The sequence below is a fragment of the Toxotes jaculatrix genome, chromosome 14 (genome assembly GCF_017976425.1).
Source record: "Toxotes jaculatrix isolate fToxJac2 chromosome 14, fToxJac2.pri, whole genome shotgun sequence".
Lineage (NCBI taxonomy): Eukaryota > Metazoa > Chordata > Actinopteri > Toxotidae > Toxotes > Toxotes jaculatrix.
This window is the reverse complement of record NC_054407.1, coordinates 15,455,981-15,474,317: the sequence shown is the minus strand read 5'-3', so window position 1 is coordinate 15,474,317 and position 18,337 is coordinate 15,455,981. Positions and strand designations below refer to the sequence as shown.

General features: G+C 39.5%; 1 protein-coding gene across 1 annotated transcript; it reads right to left on the bottom strand.

Moving 5' to 3' along the window:
• Positions 1-9,950: 9,950 nt before the first annotated feature.
• foxc1a (forkhead box C1a) lies at positions 9,951-12,109 on the bottom strand. The gene has a single exon (XM_041054305.1). The coding sequence runs from the start codon at positions 11,849-11,851 to the stop codon at positions 10,433-10,435; it is 1,419 nt and encodes a 472-aa protein (XP_040910239.1). The 5' UTR covers positions 11,852-12,109; the 3' UTR covers positions 9,951-10,432.
• Between the last annotated feature and the right edge of the window lie 6,228 nt (positions 12,110-18,337).

Genomic DNA, 18,337 nt, shown 5'->3' with positions numbered 1-18,337 from the left:
GGTTGAGGCTTGTGGAAGAAACAAGAAGTTTAAGCATAAGCATACAAGAACACTACATGAAATTTTTTAATGGTCACATATTCCTTAACAGTGAAGGAAACCACTGTGACACCCTTGCGTTATCATATCTTTTAAATCACTCACACAAAGCCACTGTTGTGTTTATTTTCCTTAGCAGTCACAGCATTTCCTGTAAGCAACCAGGGCCATTTGAGTCCCTCTCCGCTGCTCCGCTGAATACCAGAAAAGCACCAACAGAAGCCGAATGCAACACATTTAAAAGTGGACTGACTTACTGGACTCTTGACCTTACTGTCAAGCAGTTGTCAGACCCCATATGTTTGTCCTCTCATATGGCAAAGGCAAGTCAATTATTGAGAAAGTGCATGCACAGAGGGGTCAATGTGTTTTTCCAGAGGTTAAATCAAGTGTGTAACCTCCACACGGAAGACTGATGGCTGCCTCATGACAGCCAATGAAACACACAGCCTGGGATTTTTGTAAATTTCGGAGTGGCCGGCTGCCCTGGCTCTCAGTTTGAGGGAGGTGCTGTGCCAGGTGGCTGAAGCACAGAGCTGTTTATTTCAGTGAACTGCTGGGGACTGCAGCCCTGCAAGCGGTCCCAGCTCTTTCATGTTTCCCCATACGGCACAGCCTATGCAATCCACCCGCCTGTTATGAGCAAGAAATAAACAAAACATTAGGTCATCATAAATCACTGGCCAATGACATGTCTGGAGCTGAGATTAGACAACCAGAGTAGAGCAGTGGAGCACAGAGCAGGGAAGCCAGCCTCTTGTCCTGCAGCCTGCAGCTAATTCTCTCTCCTCCCTGGTCCCAATGTGTAAGATCATTATTAAAATTGCAGCTCAATTAAGATAAGGCTAAATTACTTTCTCTGTCTCCCTCTTTGATGTTCAGGGGATTTTTCTTCTCTCTATGTTTGAAAAACGGGCAGTTTAAAAGGAGCAGGGGGAGACAATCGCTTTGAGTGCACTTTGAAGTCGGAGTCGCAGCGTTGCATGGGGTTTGGGTTTGATTGGAAATGTGCATGATTATTTTTTTGTGAGGTTATTTTCAGACAAAGCTCCATTTTCAAAAGTGAATGCTACATCTCATTTGCTTCATTGCAAAGACAATTTAACCTTTTGGCAGAATGAGTAAGAACTGTGAGTGAGCATTTATGTGTGTGTGCATATGTGCGTTACGTTCCACTTTTCCCGAACTCTTCATTTCGGTTGCCACAGGCCCTGAGCGCTGAAACGTGACCACTTTTTTTCTGAGTCCGCCCATGTCTATGCTGAATCAGTGTAACTGAGCTTGTTTCCTACTGTGTGAAGGGGAGGGTGTACAGACCAAAGGGTGCAGTATGTGTATGAAAATCCACTGGAAGATATGATTGCCACTGGCAATAGATAATATAGAGAGGCATAATGTTAATGTCTAGTAGAAGAAGTGACCCGCATGTTAGTTTACTTACTAAAGTTGTTGTTTAGATAAAATTATAAATGCTGTATCAGAAAATTCATCTCATCACATTATAGTACAAGTATGATTTTACATCACAACTAATTCAAACGCTTTTCCCCTCCGTCCATTGTTCATCCTTGCTCTCTTTGTCTTAAAGTTCACGTATTTGCCTGACTTTTCACTGTAAACACAATGGCAGAAACATCAGAGGCCCCTGGACTGGGGATGTTTATATGAGCAGAGAGCTTGGAGATGGAACAGATATGAGTGCTGATCTGTGAAAGGAACCACCGCTGTATCGCTGCTGCTCGCCATCACACACAAACACCATCTGGATGCCTCTCACCAGACGGCGAAGACCTCACACCTGCACACCTCAAAGAAACACACAAAGAACCGCTGATATTATATGAACTTGTCTACGCTGTCGGCAACGCCATAAGTGTAAAGTTTGGGGGTTTTTTTCTTTGGGTTTGTGAGATACTCCAAAAGTCAAGGTGAAATAAAAAGCAGAGAGAAGTTCAAAAAGGCCATAATGTGCCACATGTTCACATTTTAAGCTATTGACTAACACACTGAGAACAGTCAGCCTCTCCTCTCCTTTACTAATTATCTCTTTGACAGATCAAATTCTACTCAGTCAAGCTGTTTTTTAATCTTCCATTCTTTCCCCCTTTCTTTGTGTGCTCCATAGACTCTCATCCTTGACTTTCCTCACCTCTGAGTTGGCTTTACAATGCAACTGAGCATGAAAATGGAGAAAGGAAGACTTAAAGAAAATTAGTTAACTGACTGAAGAGTAAACAATGGGCCGCTGAAAAAGACTGTCGGGAGGAAGGGTTTTCCTCTCAGAGGTCAGAAGGCAGTTTGTCCATTGACACTGGCTCAGACAGTTGACATCTGAGATACATTATGGTTCACTGCAAAGAGCTGTGTTGTGTTTTTCATATGTGGGATTCTTGTATTTGTTTGTACGTGGGTATGTTATACTACATATTTTTGCAAGAATGATGAAATGTTTCTTTCTCGTCATGGTTTTTTAGATTTTGTTTTTGTTCCATGTTGTATATTGTACTACTCCAACAATCTTTTACTGTGTGTTCATGCTGTTTTAGGTCACAGGAAACACGTCCATTCAAGGTTAATGCTGCCAGTCGGATCCATGTGGTGATTATGTGCTGCCCCGTGCAAGTTCTATTTTTAATTAACTTACATCTCGTCAGAAGAGTGTTATTCTTTTAAAAAGCTTGTTTTCCTTTCTTTGCCTGTATTTCGCCTCACACCCCATTCTGCATGGTAATTCTCAGTCGCAGCATGTTGCATGTTTGTTTTGTGTGTGTGTGTATGTGTGTGTGTGTGTGTGTGTGTGTGTGTGTGTGTGTGTGTGTGTGTGTGTGTGTGTGTGTGTGTGTGTGTGTGTTGTGAGGAGGCGCTGCAGGTAAATCCCTGCTTCCTGCTACTTTGGTTGCAGGGACTGATCACAATCTAGGTGGAGCAGCATGCATGACTGCAAGACTGTCACTAGAACACAGTGCCTTTGGGCACTCTCTGTCTGTCTCTCTCTCTCTCTCACACACACACACGCACACACACACACATAATATCTTCATCAGTCTTTCAGAAGCACAGTGTTGTGAATAAAACTGCAACCATGGCAAAGTCAATCAGTCATGCTGTAACTGACCTGCAAGGAAACTGATGAATAACTGCTGAGTAAGATCAAGGCATGTTTAATTTTTGCTCATGTTTCAAGCTTGAAATAATGTTTAATCATGATCACCAGTGTCATCACATAAATAATAAACATGTGATTGAAACAGTCTTTGAAATTTGCAGCAAGTTAATTCACTAATTGAGATAAATCTGGCGATTTCTCCAAATATCTTTTACCTAAACATCACTTACCAAATCTGTCAACATTATAAAGGCAAGAAAGACTGAGTAGAAAGAGGAGGAAGGACTGACACAACATTTCCAAAAATGGATGTATTATTGTTGACATTTTGATTTTCTGTAGTAGCTCTGAATTTTCATCAGATAATTTCATGACCTCCTGACCTCCTTGTATGACTGACAGAGCTAATATGTGATCAGATATTTTCATCTCTGATGGACCAAAAAAAAAAAAAAAAAAAAAGCAGATGAATCTGTTTTTAATAAATCAGCTGCAGTACATTGGATTAGCACAGTCTCAGTGTCCCAGAGAGCACAGGGCTGTGTTCAACATTGCCTTTTTCTGATTACACAATCACTGCTGCCATCGGAACTTCAAAATAAAAGTGAAGACAGGAGACAATTAGTGGGAAATAACTCAAGAGGAAGTCTGTTACAGACTGTTTTGATGGTCACATACATAAACCCTAATGCACACATGATCTCTTAGTACCGCACAGTGCAGCGTTACACTTCTCTGCCAGGAAATAATGGGTTTCTTCAAGACTTTAGATGGCTTTATCTCAACAATTACACACACGCAAACACCATCCTCCCTATTAAAATCCAATTTCAGGTTTGTTTTCCTCAATGATCTACCTCCTGAATAAAGCCACTTTTTCTTCTATTTTGAGGGAAGGTGACATTTACTCTGCAACCCAATTCATCACTGTCTCTTCCTCTGGATGGTGTGACACTCTCTTTTCCCCTCCTCGGAGAGACTACAGGACTCAGTGCTGAGATGGGTCATTTCCAGCACTGTCTCCTCCTCCTTTGGTGCAGATGACACCCACCCGCTTCCCTGAGCTCAAAAGATGTGAGGATCAGGGGAGAGTCTGGTGAAAACTGATGACGTCAGCATGTGTGTACATATGCATGGATGCCCTTGTGGTGGGACATAAAACAAATAACATTCCCTGAAAATGAATTTGCATTCATTGTAAAATGAATGTCTCATTAATTATTCTTATGAATTTATTGTCCTGAACAAATGTTTTCTGATTTTGTCTCAGGTTCTGATGCTTAAGAAGTAGTAGTGTTAAAAAAAAAAAGTCATCAGCAAAGAATTTTGATTATATATCTGTTTATTTGTGTTGCATTTATTTCGTTTTTTCACTTTTATAAGTATTGGCTATTTTTAGTAGTACTTTTTGTTACAAGACATAACAGTTCAGCATATAGGAAAAGCCTAATGTCTTTTCATTTTATAACCCTATTTAAATTAAAACATCCAGGTTTTTATAATATTTAAAGAAATGTTTATTTTCGAAGGAGAAAGTGATGGGGCCTGACGGAATTTTTTTTATTTCTTGTAAAACGTGTTTTCACATTAAAAGAGGAGACAGTTTTTTTTAATGTGAGTCTTGCATTCTAAGTCTACTGTTGATGTTTTCATAGCTCAGTGGCAGCCTTGCACCATAAAATGATATGAGACCCACGAAAGACACAGACAACTGCTACAGTGGCTCAAATAGCAGTAGCTGGACAGCTCTGAAGTGGCCCTATCATGTCACAAGTTATAGAGTTCAAGTTTGTTGAAATTGGACGTTTGCTATCAGCAGTCCACCAAAACTGAGTTTGTTCTTTATTTGAATGTACATATTTAAACATGTTGTGTTTAGCCAAATGTATTTAATATGTATGCGCACGTCAGTTGCACGTACAAGTACTTCTGTCAAGAGGCAGGAACAGAAATTTAAGAATTTTAAAACAAAACAAACAAAAACAAAACAACCACCGCACTACCCTACTCTATTGTTCCATTATTATTATCATTTTATTCTGTTATAATCTTATTTTTAATGTTATGTCGTATTTTACTATGAGCTCAAAACACGATCTGCTTTGAAAAAGTTTTTTTTAAAAAGAAAAGGAAAGAAAAGAAAAGAAAAGAATGATCCAACACTGGCTTGTTTTTCAAAAACTAAACACCATGATCTCTGATTGTATACATTTGAAAATTTCAATTAAATTAGCAAATATATAAATAAAATACCGCACTTTTATCACCCACACCTGCTGCAGAATAAAGTTTTATCCCTAACCGGTCATTCAGATAAAAAAAAAAGAAGGTTGTAAAGTCGACCGGAACGAAACCTTCAAAAATATATTCATAAAATTAAACTACTTGACAATAAATTACTGTATGTCGTGACGGTATAATTGGGACATTCAAGTGCTCGGTGTATAAAAAGGTGCTATAATTAGAAACCGCAGGGCCGAGCTACAGAAAAGCAGGTTTTGTGTAACTTGAAGGCAACTCTGTTCGTTTTTGAGGTATCTCGCCAAGGCTGTCGGGTTATTCGAAGGTCGGCCGTTTCCCCCCTGGTCTGAATTCACAGTACCCCATTATCCTACCATCCAAGTGCTCATGAGGTCTGCGTGAGTTCATTTCATTTGACTTGAAGATGCTGCACGATTTCAATTGCACTGCTATTTAAATCCAGAAGCCTTGTTTATGCCTCATCGCTCTGCCTGTTTTGACTAAAACATGTTTTTTGATTTTTAAAAAAAAGGACTTTTTAAATTATCATTTGTCTTTAAAATGAGACGTGCAAGATAAGAGGCTGCATGCGGCGCTTATTTTTCCCTCTGAGAGACAAGTGGTGGACCTCCAACCTTTCTCTCGTTTGGCCGCAGTGCAGACAGAATTTGCGTCTATGGGCCCTTAATTAGAAGCAGATGGCGCTCGGAGCTCGGGTCTTGTACACTGTAACACGGAGCTGAAAAACACGGCATTTTCCATACTGAGCTGAGCTGGTCACTCAGCCATACAGGTGCACACAGTCTGCAGGAGCTCAGCCAGATTTCAGTGCATCTACTCTCTCTTTCTCTGCCCTCCCCCCTTTAAACTGAAGGAAACATAGGATGGGTCACAACGAGCGCCCTGCAGCTCTGTTTGCAGGTAGCCTCACAGGAGATTTCTACTGGGAAAAGAGCTTTGGCCCAGTTGCATTACATTTTACGCGCCCTTCACGACCAGAAAGGATGGAATAATCATCGGTTCCTATCAAAAAAAAAAAATAAAAAATAAATGCAGGCATTATGACCTATCCACTCAGAGCTCCGTTGCTGTCCACGCAACCTTAAAAGTACCAGAGAGATGGTGAAAGGAAATTTGAAAGGAAAATTTTTAAAAGATAAAAAATCCATATTTTCACATGTTTATTAAGCTTCTATCAAATAAATACAGAGTATTTACTTCAAGTACAGATAAATTATCAATCATTTAAATGTAATTCCTGTTGACATTTGTTTACCCTTTGGATAGTCACGGCTTTCGAGGTAATATAAAAAAAAACAGTGGAGGTTACAAGGTGAAATTTTACCTGTTTTTTTTTTCTTTTTGATTGCGCATCATCGGCTGATGCAGCTGTTAGCTACAACAAATTCGTATGTCCACGTTAATTGTAAATTCCGTGAGATTATTTTGTCTTTAGTCTTTGTTCATGCAGTCTTAAAACGTGAATGTTATTCTTTTTATTATGTTGTTTATTTTTACGTGCATTTCTTCACTTTGGCCTGAGCTCCAGCACACAGACTAACAGTACAGCTCCTGTAATACTGGCGCTCAAGTGTATCAGATTAAATTCAGAATGTATCATGTCCAAAACGATTAGATAGTTCATTATATTTATTTATTTATTTATATTTGTATTTTTTTCATGAATAATAGTCTACACTTGCTTCATCGAAAGTCATGTTTCAGGCGAAGTAATCGGCGACAAAATAACAAAGAAAACTAATATATATTTATGTTTTTTTATTATTTGAGGAATCAAATAAAATTTGAAATGTAGTGTTTTAATTTGTTGAATATTAAAATGAAGGCCACAACACACACCTTTGTCTTTGCTATTTGACCCAAAGCAGCGCAGGGAAGTTTGTGCGTTTTGAGGAATGTAGCGGAACGTTTCAGGAAAAAGAGTAAAGTCCAAACACAGGCTTAAACAAGGCTCTCCAAAAGTCTTGGTGTTGAGAAGCCCCCAACAGACGCCTATGCTGCAACTAATTAGACGTGTTGTTGTTTATTGTGATTGAAATAACTACTATAACCTTTGTACTTTAGGTTGGGGCTTATTCCTTCTACTCCTTCCTCTGAGAAGGGGAAATGAAAGTGAAATTAAATTTGTACCTATTTTGCTGTGGGACCCTTCCGGGCGGATGAAAGCCCCTCAAGGCCCACGTAGGAAACTATAGGCTCTTTGCTTATTACAGTATCAGTTCATTTCCAGAACCAAAAGAACCAGTTACAATCATCTTTCAGCAGGTTTCTGCATAGTGTATTTTGTAGTTTCTTTTTTTTTTTTTTTTTTTGGTATCTTGTTTGCATTTTTAAATTATATTATTTACAGTTGTTAGGAATTCAGTTCACACACACCAAGTTAAACTCAACTCTGGTCGTCCTTCTCACCCTCTCTCTCTCTGCTATGTCCTGTTACATTGTTGATGGTGCTCTGGCGGCCGACATCCTCCTCATTGACCCCCGTCTCCCTCTCTGCCTTTTCCGTCTCATGAAAAACGATTCCAGCTCTCTGATTGAATTTTATTCCTTCCTGACCTGGTCTATTCTGTGAGGGCGCCATCAATCTTTTGACTAACAGGACGTTTGTTTATTGGGCCTATACTTGGGAAAGTATCTAATGGCTTTTATGAGCCTGATTGGAGTTGGTGCAATCGGAGAGCTGGGAGAGACAAACAAGCAGGATTTAGTCGTGGCTGCATAGAACAATTCATATATTTTCGTTGTAGTTCATAAATATATCGCATGCCAGTTTAGGGCCTATGCAGAATGAGACATGCACGCCCTGCAGCAACCCTCAAGATGGTTTGTTTTCATGTGCTGTTTCACTGTTGCCGTCGCTCTCGTCTTGCTGATCTAAAAGCCTGAGGCAACCGAGAAGGATATGAAGAATAAGCCCACCTAACCCAGCTTCCACTGTAGAGACAAGGTTTCAGAATCACAGGTAACGTGTTGTTGTTATATGACAGGCTGTTTGATCATGAGTGGGTTCTGACTGAGCGTCTGTCATCGCCTCTCTCAGGGAGCAAGAACTTGTGCAAAAAGCATCTAAACTGTCCTTAAAATATCAAAAAAGTGTATAGAGAGAAAAATCAAACTGCTCGTTTTGTAATTTAAATGTGCAAATTATGGATGTGTACATTTATGAACGGGTATTATTCCCTTTATCCCGTTTATTAACAATTCTTTACTACGTTGTAATATTGGAACCGATCTCTTTATACTAGTGGTTTGGTAATAACGACTAGTAACCAGTGCCCCATACAATTATTGTTATTATTATTATTATTATTATTATTATTATTATTATTATTATTGCTGCTGCTGTTGTTGTTGTTGACGTTGTTTTTGTAAACTGTAGCCATGCACAGTCTATCGATGCAAAAAGATGCATATATTAACATTTAAAATAAATATTTTTCAGCTATTAGTGAGTATCCGAAATCTCTCCAAATAATAAAATAAAATAAGATAAAATATAATAAATTAAGTAATTAAATAATTTCAAAAAAAAAATCTGATTTGACATATTTATATTCTATTTACATTGCTTTAAACTATTTCTACGCAATAATACTAAATGAATGCGTATTTTGAGGTAATTAAGGAGTTCTCATTTAATGGGATTAAAAGAGACTGATTCCCTTTCACGCTGAGGGGAACTAACTGTTAAAAGTCTTTATGACTCCTAGTTTAAAAACAACTGCCAACCAGGATCACAATAAAACCTCAACTTGGCATTTGGAATCTATAAAGCCAATTTAATATCTCCTCACTCTGGAAATCACACACCCTGAAGCAGCACGCTGAGTCCAGTACACTAAAACCTGACGGTCGCAGTCGTCCCCAGTCCCGTCAGTGTCATGTCAGACTGGTGAGAATTCAAACATCAAAACTCAAGTGACAACGGGACTGTCTTTGGCATGTGTGGCATGATATTAAGTAAGCACTGGTATGCGCCAGTAAACACACAACGCAATCCAAAACAAAGTTGTGCTGTGTGCAGGTCTAGGCCTCGAGGTCAACATGCTATCTCATCATCTCTTATAAACGTTTCCAATACGACAATGAAAACACCAACTGAATATGAAGTATGAATAAGAAAGTTCAAAAGCCTGGAAATAAACATATCCTTTACATGCGTTTTCTGTCTGGACGTGCGCAGGACGACAGATTCTATTTTGCCTTTTCCCCCTGCGTTTTCTAAAGGAATTTCCAATAAGAAGACGAGAAACAAAATCTATTTCCAGGGCCTCGTCATGAGTAAAAGAAATGAGCAAGGTCTTAATCATTGCAGCAGATGACAGTCCAAACATCTTTTTTTTTTAAAAAAATAGTGTGAGTTCATCAAATTTTTAAAAATTTGATGAACTCACACCATTGAAGAAAAGAAATCTCAGTGGTTCAGATCAGATTAATAACGAGGCCTATTTACCTTCCAGACAAAAACTAAGACGGGCCAGACTGAGTGTAAAATATCACCAGCCTGTATTCAAGTCTGTAAGAAACGAGGCGTAACTTTAACTCACATAAAATGACAATTTATTAAACAAACAAACAAAATCCTTCAAAAATACTTTTCAACAAATGAAGAATCTTTGAAATAGCACGGCGATATACACGTTCCTTTTTTTTTTAAACTTTTATAATGGAACATTTTTAGGACAATTAAGGCAGTTCGATTTAGAAACACTTTTTTGGGTGTTTGGTCCATAATATCCGGCTACAGTTTAGAAATAAATTACTATATGCAATTTACACGTCCATGAAAACTGACATATCTTTAACATATCACATAAAGCCACAAAAGCAAAGAGAGACTTACGTGTTATTTGCAGTAACACTGTTCTTTAGACAAACCAAGATCAAGTCTTTTCTGTTTTTTGTTTTCTGTCTCATATTAGTCCATATGGTGTGGGCGGGTGAGGGGGGGGAGCTTTGAATTTTACTGAAAGAGTTCAAACACCGTGAGGAAATTATCGAGCCTGTATTTTTTTTTTCTTTTGGTCAGAACTTGCTGCAGTCATATACGAAAGCTCCCGAAGTGCGATAGATGGACTGGCTCGGTGGGAATGACATCTGACAGCTGTTATTCCCATTCACCGGTGAGTTATTCAAGCCAATTCTTTGGGATTCAAACATCTCTCGGACTGAATGGAAGTTCTGCTGCTGAGCTGGGTAAGCTGCGCCCAGATGCCCCAGGTCTCCGGCCTGGTTGAGGTACCATGAGGTCAGCCTCCCTTGGTGGGGATGGTGGCCCTCCTGCCCAGAGTTTAGATTACCGTGGGTCAGAGAGGATGAGGTGGTTGTGACTGAGTAATCTGGCAACGTTTCGTCCACGGTGGTGCTCGGTGCCAAGTGGCTAGATCTGTCCCCGGCGTACAAGCTCATGGCTTGCATGTTACAATGATAGGTTGCATTGGAGGTAGTGGAGATGGAGTTTTGGTTACAGGGTGAACTATAGGCAGATGTCTGACTTGGAGAATAGTTTAAGGACAAAGACGGTGTTATACCTGTCCTGGTGGAGGCGGTGAGGCTGGAGGTGAGCTCTGTGGCCCCTTGTGGAGACCCCCGGAGGGAGGTCATGATGTTGTCTACGCTGAAGCCCTGCGTCGAGGCCTGGCCGTGGTGCTGGTGGTGATCGGAGCTGTCCATGCCGATGGATCTACTAGAGGGGATGCTGTGAGGGCTCCCGCTGGACATGCTGCTGCTGTCCGGGCTCTCGATTTTGGGCACGGTGCTCAAAGAAGGTGAGTCGGCCTGCGGTGGCGTGACTGTGCCGTTCTCAGTCTTAATATCCTGGATCCTCACAGGCTGGGAGCCCTGTACAGGCTGCTCCTGCTCCCGGCCTTGCTGCCTCTGCGGCAGCTCCTTCTGCAGCCGCTCTTCTTTCTCTTTCAGCGCGTCCTTCTTTTTGAACCGCCGCCTCCTTCTCAAGAAGCTCCCGTTTTCAAACATGTTGTAAGAGTCCGGGTCCAGGGTCCAGTAGCTGCCTTTACCGGGTTTTTTATCGTCACGGGGCACCTTGACAAAACACTCATTCAGAGACAGATTGTGCCTGATGCTATTCTGCCAGCCCTGCTTGTTGTCTCGGTAAAATGGAAACCTTTCCATGATAAACTGGTAAATCCCATTCAGGGTCACCTTCTTGTCAGGCGAGTTTTGGATAGCCATAGTGATGAGCGCGATGTAGCTATAGGGAGGTTTGACCATATCCTTGGGCTGAGGTTGAGGGGTATAAGGTCCATACGCCCGGGCCATGCTGGCAGGGTATTGGTCATGAGCTGCATGAGAGTACATGTTCATAGGTGCTGGCATCCCTGTGTATCCCCCACCGGCAGCGGCCCGGTAGTAGCTCGGGTCGCTACTGATGTACGGCACGACGCCCAGTGAGTTGGGACTGGAGACGGAGTAGCGAGCCTGCATGTCTTCACTTTGATCCGGTAAAAAAATACTATATATATATAGCTCCAAAATAAGCAGACGGAGAGCTCCACTTCTCCCTCCTCTGAAGGCTGGGGCGCTCAAATCACAGTTCCTCACTGCTCACTCAAAAAAGAAAAATGAGACAAAAGTCTTAACAAGTGCAGCGTGCTGGATCTCGGCAGTGTTTTAAGCCGTCCCCATCTCCGTGTCTCTATGAAACGCACATTGAAAAAGTTCTGAACCTCGGACATCCGTCACCACACAGGACTTTTTGCGCAGTTAAATTCTTTCCTCCTTTTTTTTCTCTGCCCGTGGAGCTCCTCCCCAAAAAGCGCACGGGTCGTCCAATAGGAAGTCAGAGAGAGCAGAGAGCTCCCGGCCACACTCATGGCTTTTAGTAAAATGAGAGAAGGTGTCGGTAACTCCCAGCCTCACTCCAGCCAAGACTTCAGACGTGACAGAGTAACGCACATGTACACAATCAGATCTCGCAGTGCTTATCCCCGCACACTTTGTTGCAAAAAAGACAGCCTCTATCAGACCTGTAGCTGTTCTAAGAAAACAGATCAGTTAGATTTCAGATTTAATGGTGTTATATCCTAGAAATCCTAGCTTTAAATTAATATCTAATATTTCTCTTTTAAAAAAATCACACATTTTACGCAAGGCATGCTGTGAATTTATTGGCTCTCCAGTGGCTGTCCTTAATGAGAAGTGAATTAATTAACCGCCCCCCCCCCCCCCCCCCCCCCCCCTCCTTTTTTTTAAAATTAGAAAAGAGTAACACCAGTAAACCAAATGGCGTCCTTAACGTGCAGTTTAACCTCTTTTAAAGTGCATTTTATTAGTTAAAAGACTCATCACCAGCAGCAGATCACCGGGAGATCAAAGCAGGACACAGTCTCCCATCTTTTGGCAGTGGGCGGTTAAGTGCGATCTCATTACAGCGGGAATTAAAGGCAGTTTGGGCTGAGAGCGACCAGGGGTGAGAGTTTATTCAAGAAAAAGGATTTAAAGATAAGGAACCAAATGGGACCTGACAATGACACCTCACCTCAGATGAGGGGCTTTTCATCAAACTGTGAGAATATCTGATGGGATGGGATATTTGAGGCCCATCGAGGATTTAATCTCCCATTAACTGAATAAACAAAACTGAACATTAAGAATATTTTGTTTAGTATTAAAGCATAACTATTCGCGTATATTTTCAGGTATCACGTATACTATTCAAGTATAATTTTTTATTTTCTTCACACAGATGTAAATCTTCTATTAAGTATTTCATTTAATTTTCATTCTGAAGATATATTTATATTAGATGTTTTGTAGCAGTGTGCGCATTTTTATTTATTTATTTATTTCAAATTCCAAATAAATTCATCCTAAGGCTGAGTTTTGGGGAGTAAATCAAAAGATTAGAATTTTGACCAAAGATAGAGAAAATGTTCAATAAACCGACCCTGAAGGTCTTTGTATGGCCTTTCTGTCAAAGGCGACTGTGCATGAAATTGTTAACGGTCATTGTGAGGCACAGTTACAGTCCCAGTATCGCTGTAATCCTCTGCAGGTCGTCTTAATTAAATGTCCGTGCAGTGGCCTGGTGCTGCGCCGGTTTCTCCTTACATGGACCCGGGCATGAACTTTTTCCACCGCCCTGGGCTGTTTACACAATTCACGACGGGCCTTTTACTTAATACCATGGCCTGCCCACCCAGTCCTCCTTAACTCTTTCTTATTAAAGGCATCCACGACTGAAGCACACCGAAAAACATCAATAAGTGTCAAAAACAAAACACAAAACAACGGGAGAAACATTTGATGGTCGTTGTCTATGATTATTATTTTATTATTCTTATTTGTGTGTTTCAACACAGTCAGGGCATCATTCATATTAGAACAAATGTTACATTTTTATAACGATGTAGGCACCTGTTTGAAAAATGTTTGCTCTACAATTTAATTTAGTTTATTTCTATTTTAGTTTTTCAATTTTATTTGTTTATTTATTTGGGCTATTAGTGCATTTGTACCTGCATACTGCAGCTGGCCGTTTTACAATTAAGTGTTTCTTTCTCTAAAACAAAAGCCGAGATCATAATAAATAATAATACATGGGGAGTATGGGAGTATTCATTAATACATGGTCATTTAGCAAGTTTAATCCCAAGTTATAAAAAAAAAAAAAAACACGTAATTATGTAATATAGCGCGATGCATTCTATTTCATTCTATACATTCTATATTGTTATCTCCAAATATTGATGTTGACATAAAAACCTAACAACGTGATTCAAAATACAATGAACTCACAATGATGTTATTTTAAGAGAAGGAGAGAGAGAGAGAGAGAGAGAGAGAGAGAGAGAGAGAGAGAGAGAGAGAGAGAGAGAGAGAGAGAGAGATTCATCATTACTATGAATTTGGCTCCCTCTAGTGTTCAGAGGTCGTAAACTTCTTTTCTGTAACTTTCAGTTGGAGTTGATTATTCTAAACCTGATGTTTATAATAATCCTCACTTTAATGCTCAACAACCGTTTTATAATAGAATTTTCATTTCTGGATACAGATGAAAATAATACTACTAATAATAACTGATGGCTGTCAAGATTAATAAAACCGAGATTCATTTCAGGCGTGTGTACGTTTGTGTGTATGTGAGTGCGGTGATGGCTGGTTGATCAGTTTTACAATCAGGAGCCTCCAACAGGCAAAGAGACTGCAGAACATTTTTGAGACACTGCTGCCACCTCATGGTCCACTTTAGTACTACAGACAGTGACTGGGCACAGATGTGAGATCATTAGTCATGGAAGACAAGAAGGCACCGTCAGAAAAAGAAAATCAGGACCTTGAACAGCTGGGTTTCAGTCACGTGATCATGATGACGCACGTAGGCGGAGCGATTTCACATGGCGGGCAGGAAGTAAGTTACATGTCAAAGCCAATGGTTGAAATATTAGCGGAGAGTCCATATTGTACGAGTTTAGATCCCGTGTCCAGATGGCGATACACACAATTAATCAAACAATATGTTGGACGTGACCCGTACCTCATGAAGATGAGCGAGTTTTCAACGGACATTAAAGATTTGCCGACAACCCAGGCTGTTGAGATCACCAATTATCTCGTACTTCAGACCTCTTATTATCGTCCGGTCTTCGCCAGGGTGAGTGTTTATTCTTATACTGGTTATGTACAGCAAGCAGCTAGCAATAGCGGCTATAATGTCAACAAACACATTTTACAGGGATACAAGGGGGTTTATTTGTCAGTTACAAAGATATACTAATGTATGACATGACAGCGGAATAGCATTTGGACTACTGAGTCAACGTCCCCTAAAACGCCAGGGCAGCCTAAAAAGTCCCAATGAAGTCCATAGTAAACTACAGGCAACTTAATAATCATTACTATGTAAATGAGCATTAAGCGACAACCTAGTGATATAAACACAGCCACAAAAAAATGTTAGCTAGCTAACATACCTTTGACGAAGTGGTCACCATAGACACGGACATTAGCAGACTGCTCCTCCCAACCGCAGACGTAGGTTTAAGATCCACCTTTAAGGGCGTTGTTCTGTAAGTTTTTTTAATATTTCTCACCGTTGTGGGTGACTACTTTTGCTACCCTATAATAGTTATTTTCCTTTTCTCTATTGGAACGATTTGAGCACCGGTAAACTGCACAAAACATAGGCATTTTTCCACACGGTAGATTCTCAGTGTGTCAGTCAGCTAACGGCTGAAACACTTCTTTCCCCATTTGAATTTGGTGCCCTCGCGCCGCTGTGTCGTGACGTCATGTGAAACCCACCTATACCTATGCGCTTCTCACAAGGTTACAGTGTTATAGGTGAACGGTGTGGGCCATACACTGGTACACGCGTTTAGTTCATATGAACATCTTTTCATTTTAAATGTTTTTTTTTTCCTGTGGTCTAATTTCACAGAAGAATTTGTAAATATTTGTTGGCCATCTAACTGAGGATCCACTTTGGTGTTATATACAGTATTTTTTGGGCCATTAACAAGACACAGAAGACGCAACACTTGTTGCCAACACTAATCTTCTGTATATGTACCAAACCTGGCATCCATGGAAAAGTGCAGGATAAAGGGCTTTGCCTTTCAGTTCAGAAGGTTACAATGTATAAACATTATTTTTCAGTAAACTAATTGAACTTTACCAAAAGATATGCTACAGGCTAATTTCCATAATAAAGTAAAAATACAAAGTTGAATCTTTGGTATAAACAGTACCACTGTAACCTTTCACTCTACCAAATAAAATATTCTGATTGTTAATTTCTTCTAAAATCTTGGCACTGGTATGACCTGGAATTAATGACCATCATGATATTTGCAGATTCTTATGTTTCAGGCCCTTACATTTTTTCCTGTATTGGCACATGTTCCACTGGAACTGGAAATTCTGGGCCAGGAAGAAAAACCTTAACAACATCTCTGACAGATAAAGTTTATAACAACTGACAGGTTCAGTAGCTCACAGCTTGTACCCATCCCTCTCTGGGTCCTTTGTATCGTTGTTGTCAGTGACATGTTGAATTAAATTGTTGATTTGTGTTCAGCATGCTATGTGTTGTATACCCTGTGAGCAATTTACATTGGACAGTTTCTTTCATCATCATTCTTGTATCACCCGTCCCTCCTCTTGGTCATGTAGGGCAGCCAGGCAGAAACGATGATGTTGACAGCAATCGTGCTGGAAACCAGTCACAGTGATGACTCCGCAGAACACTGATGATAAATGGTGTTGCTGATTGGTAACGTCATCATGTATTTAAATTTATATATTTCTCTGTTAGTGTAACAGCAGGCTATTCCTCCAATATAACTTTTAAGTCATCTGGCAAATGTTTTGCACTTTGCTTTATATATCTACTCATGTTAAAGACTGTAAAGGATTATTATATTTTAGGAGATGTACACTGGAAACCGCCATAGTCAAGTTCTTAATATGATACTATGTGTATCATATATGTACATATATGTGCGTATATGTTATATATTTCCTTTTTAAACATTAATTAGATTAAGTGCTTGAAATAAAACTGATATAACCCAAATTTCTGACTTAACATTTGTTAATTTGAGTACATATTTAAAAGGAAAAAAAAGGAATCAAGTGAACTATCCAGCACCTTTTTTTTTTTTTTTTTTTTTGAAATTTGAAAATTTGAAATTGATGCTTGCCATCTGACTTCCAGATTAATATTAGTTTAACCTATAGCATCAAAGTCAGAGTGCATCATGGTTAAGTGTGTTAAACACTGCTATTTTGCCAAATTGTTATGGGACTACTGTGTATATTTCATATATATACACTGGATCACAGACAGACTAAAATGTAATAATAATCCTCTTCAGCACCAGGAACAGACATAAACAAATTCTTGAAATAAAACAGCCCTCGCTCTTGAAAGCTTGTTTTGGAAAATTACACTGATGGTTGGAGTCAAATGATTGACATCAGTTCCACATATCTGTTACCAATGTTATATAAATATACTTCACTTCAACATCGTGCCAGTTTCTACACTTGACCTGTCAGACCTGGATTCTGGATTAATAGCTCAATAGGCACAAACGATAGACAGTAGGAGCCCATATCAGAGGGACAGATTGTGGATCACTTAGGTAAAACTATGAGTTTTATCTCTATTCCGTATATAAATTTCACTGAATGGCCAAATGGCTGTTCTGCGTAACATTTCAATTTCTTTAGCAAAATGAGACCAAGCACGCGCTACGTTATGTTTTAGAGAGTAACTGGAGTTTTGTTTTAGCCCTTGACCTTTCAGTCACCACTAGGTGGCGGTACAGTCTCATGGAAATCGAAAGGATCGAGAGGGATGAGGTTTTTTTCTCAGCGCTTCCGGTTCAAAATTATATATTAAATGTGTATTTTGTCTGCCTTGTTTGTTTTTATTAATTAATTTAATATCTTTATCAATATCAATAACAATATCATGAGATCACAATTTTATAGGCAGGTTTCCTGGGATAAATAAGACACAAATGACTTAAATTATCCTCAGCTCATGAGCAGTTAAAAGAATGATTACTTTCTTTTATGTGTGAGTTGTATAAGTAAATAATAATAATGATAAAAAGAAAAAAAACAAGCCAAAAAAAACGCCACATCCTGTTGAACTGTTAAGTACAGTCCACCAGTGTGAAAATACCAGTGTGAAAATTAAACAAGAGAAGGCACAGATAAAAGAACTAGAAATCCATGATGGTGCTATAAGTATATCGATATTGGTTTTTAATGGTTTTTTTTTTTTAATACTGCTATGTCTTAAATCAAGGAAGTGATAATCAATTCCAACATTTTAACGGGTCAGGAATAAAGAGAACTAGTTTAAGATTGCTTCTCATAATAAATCAGGTTTTATAAATAATAATAATAATAATAATAATGATGATTATGTTTTTGTAGCAGAAGGACAGAGGTGAA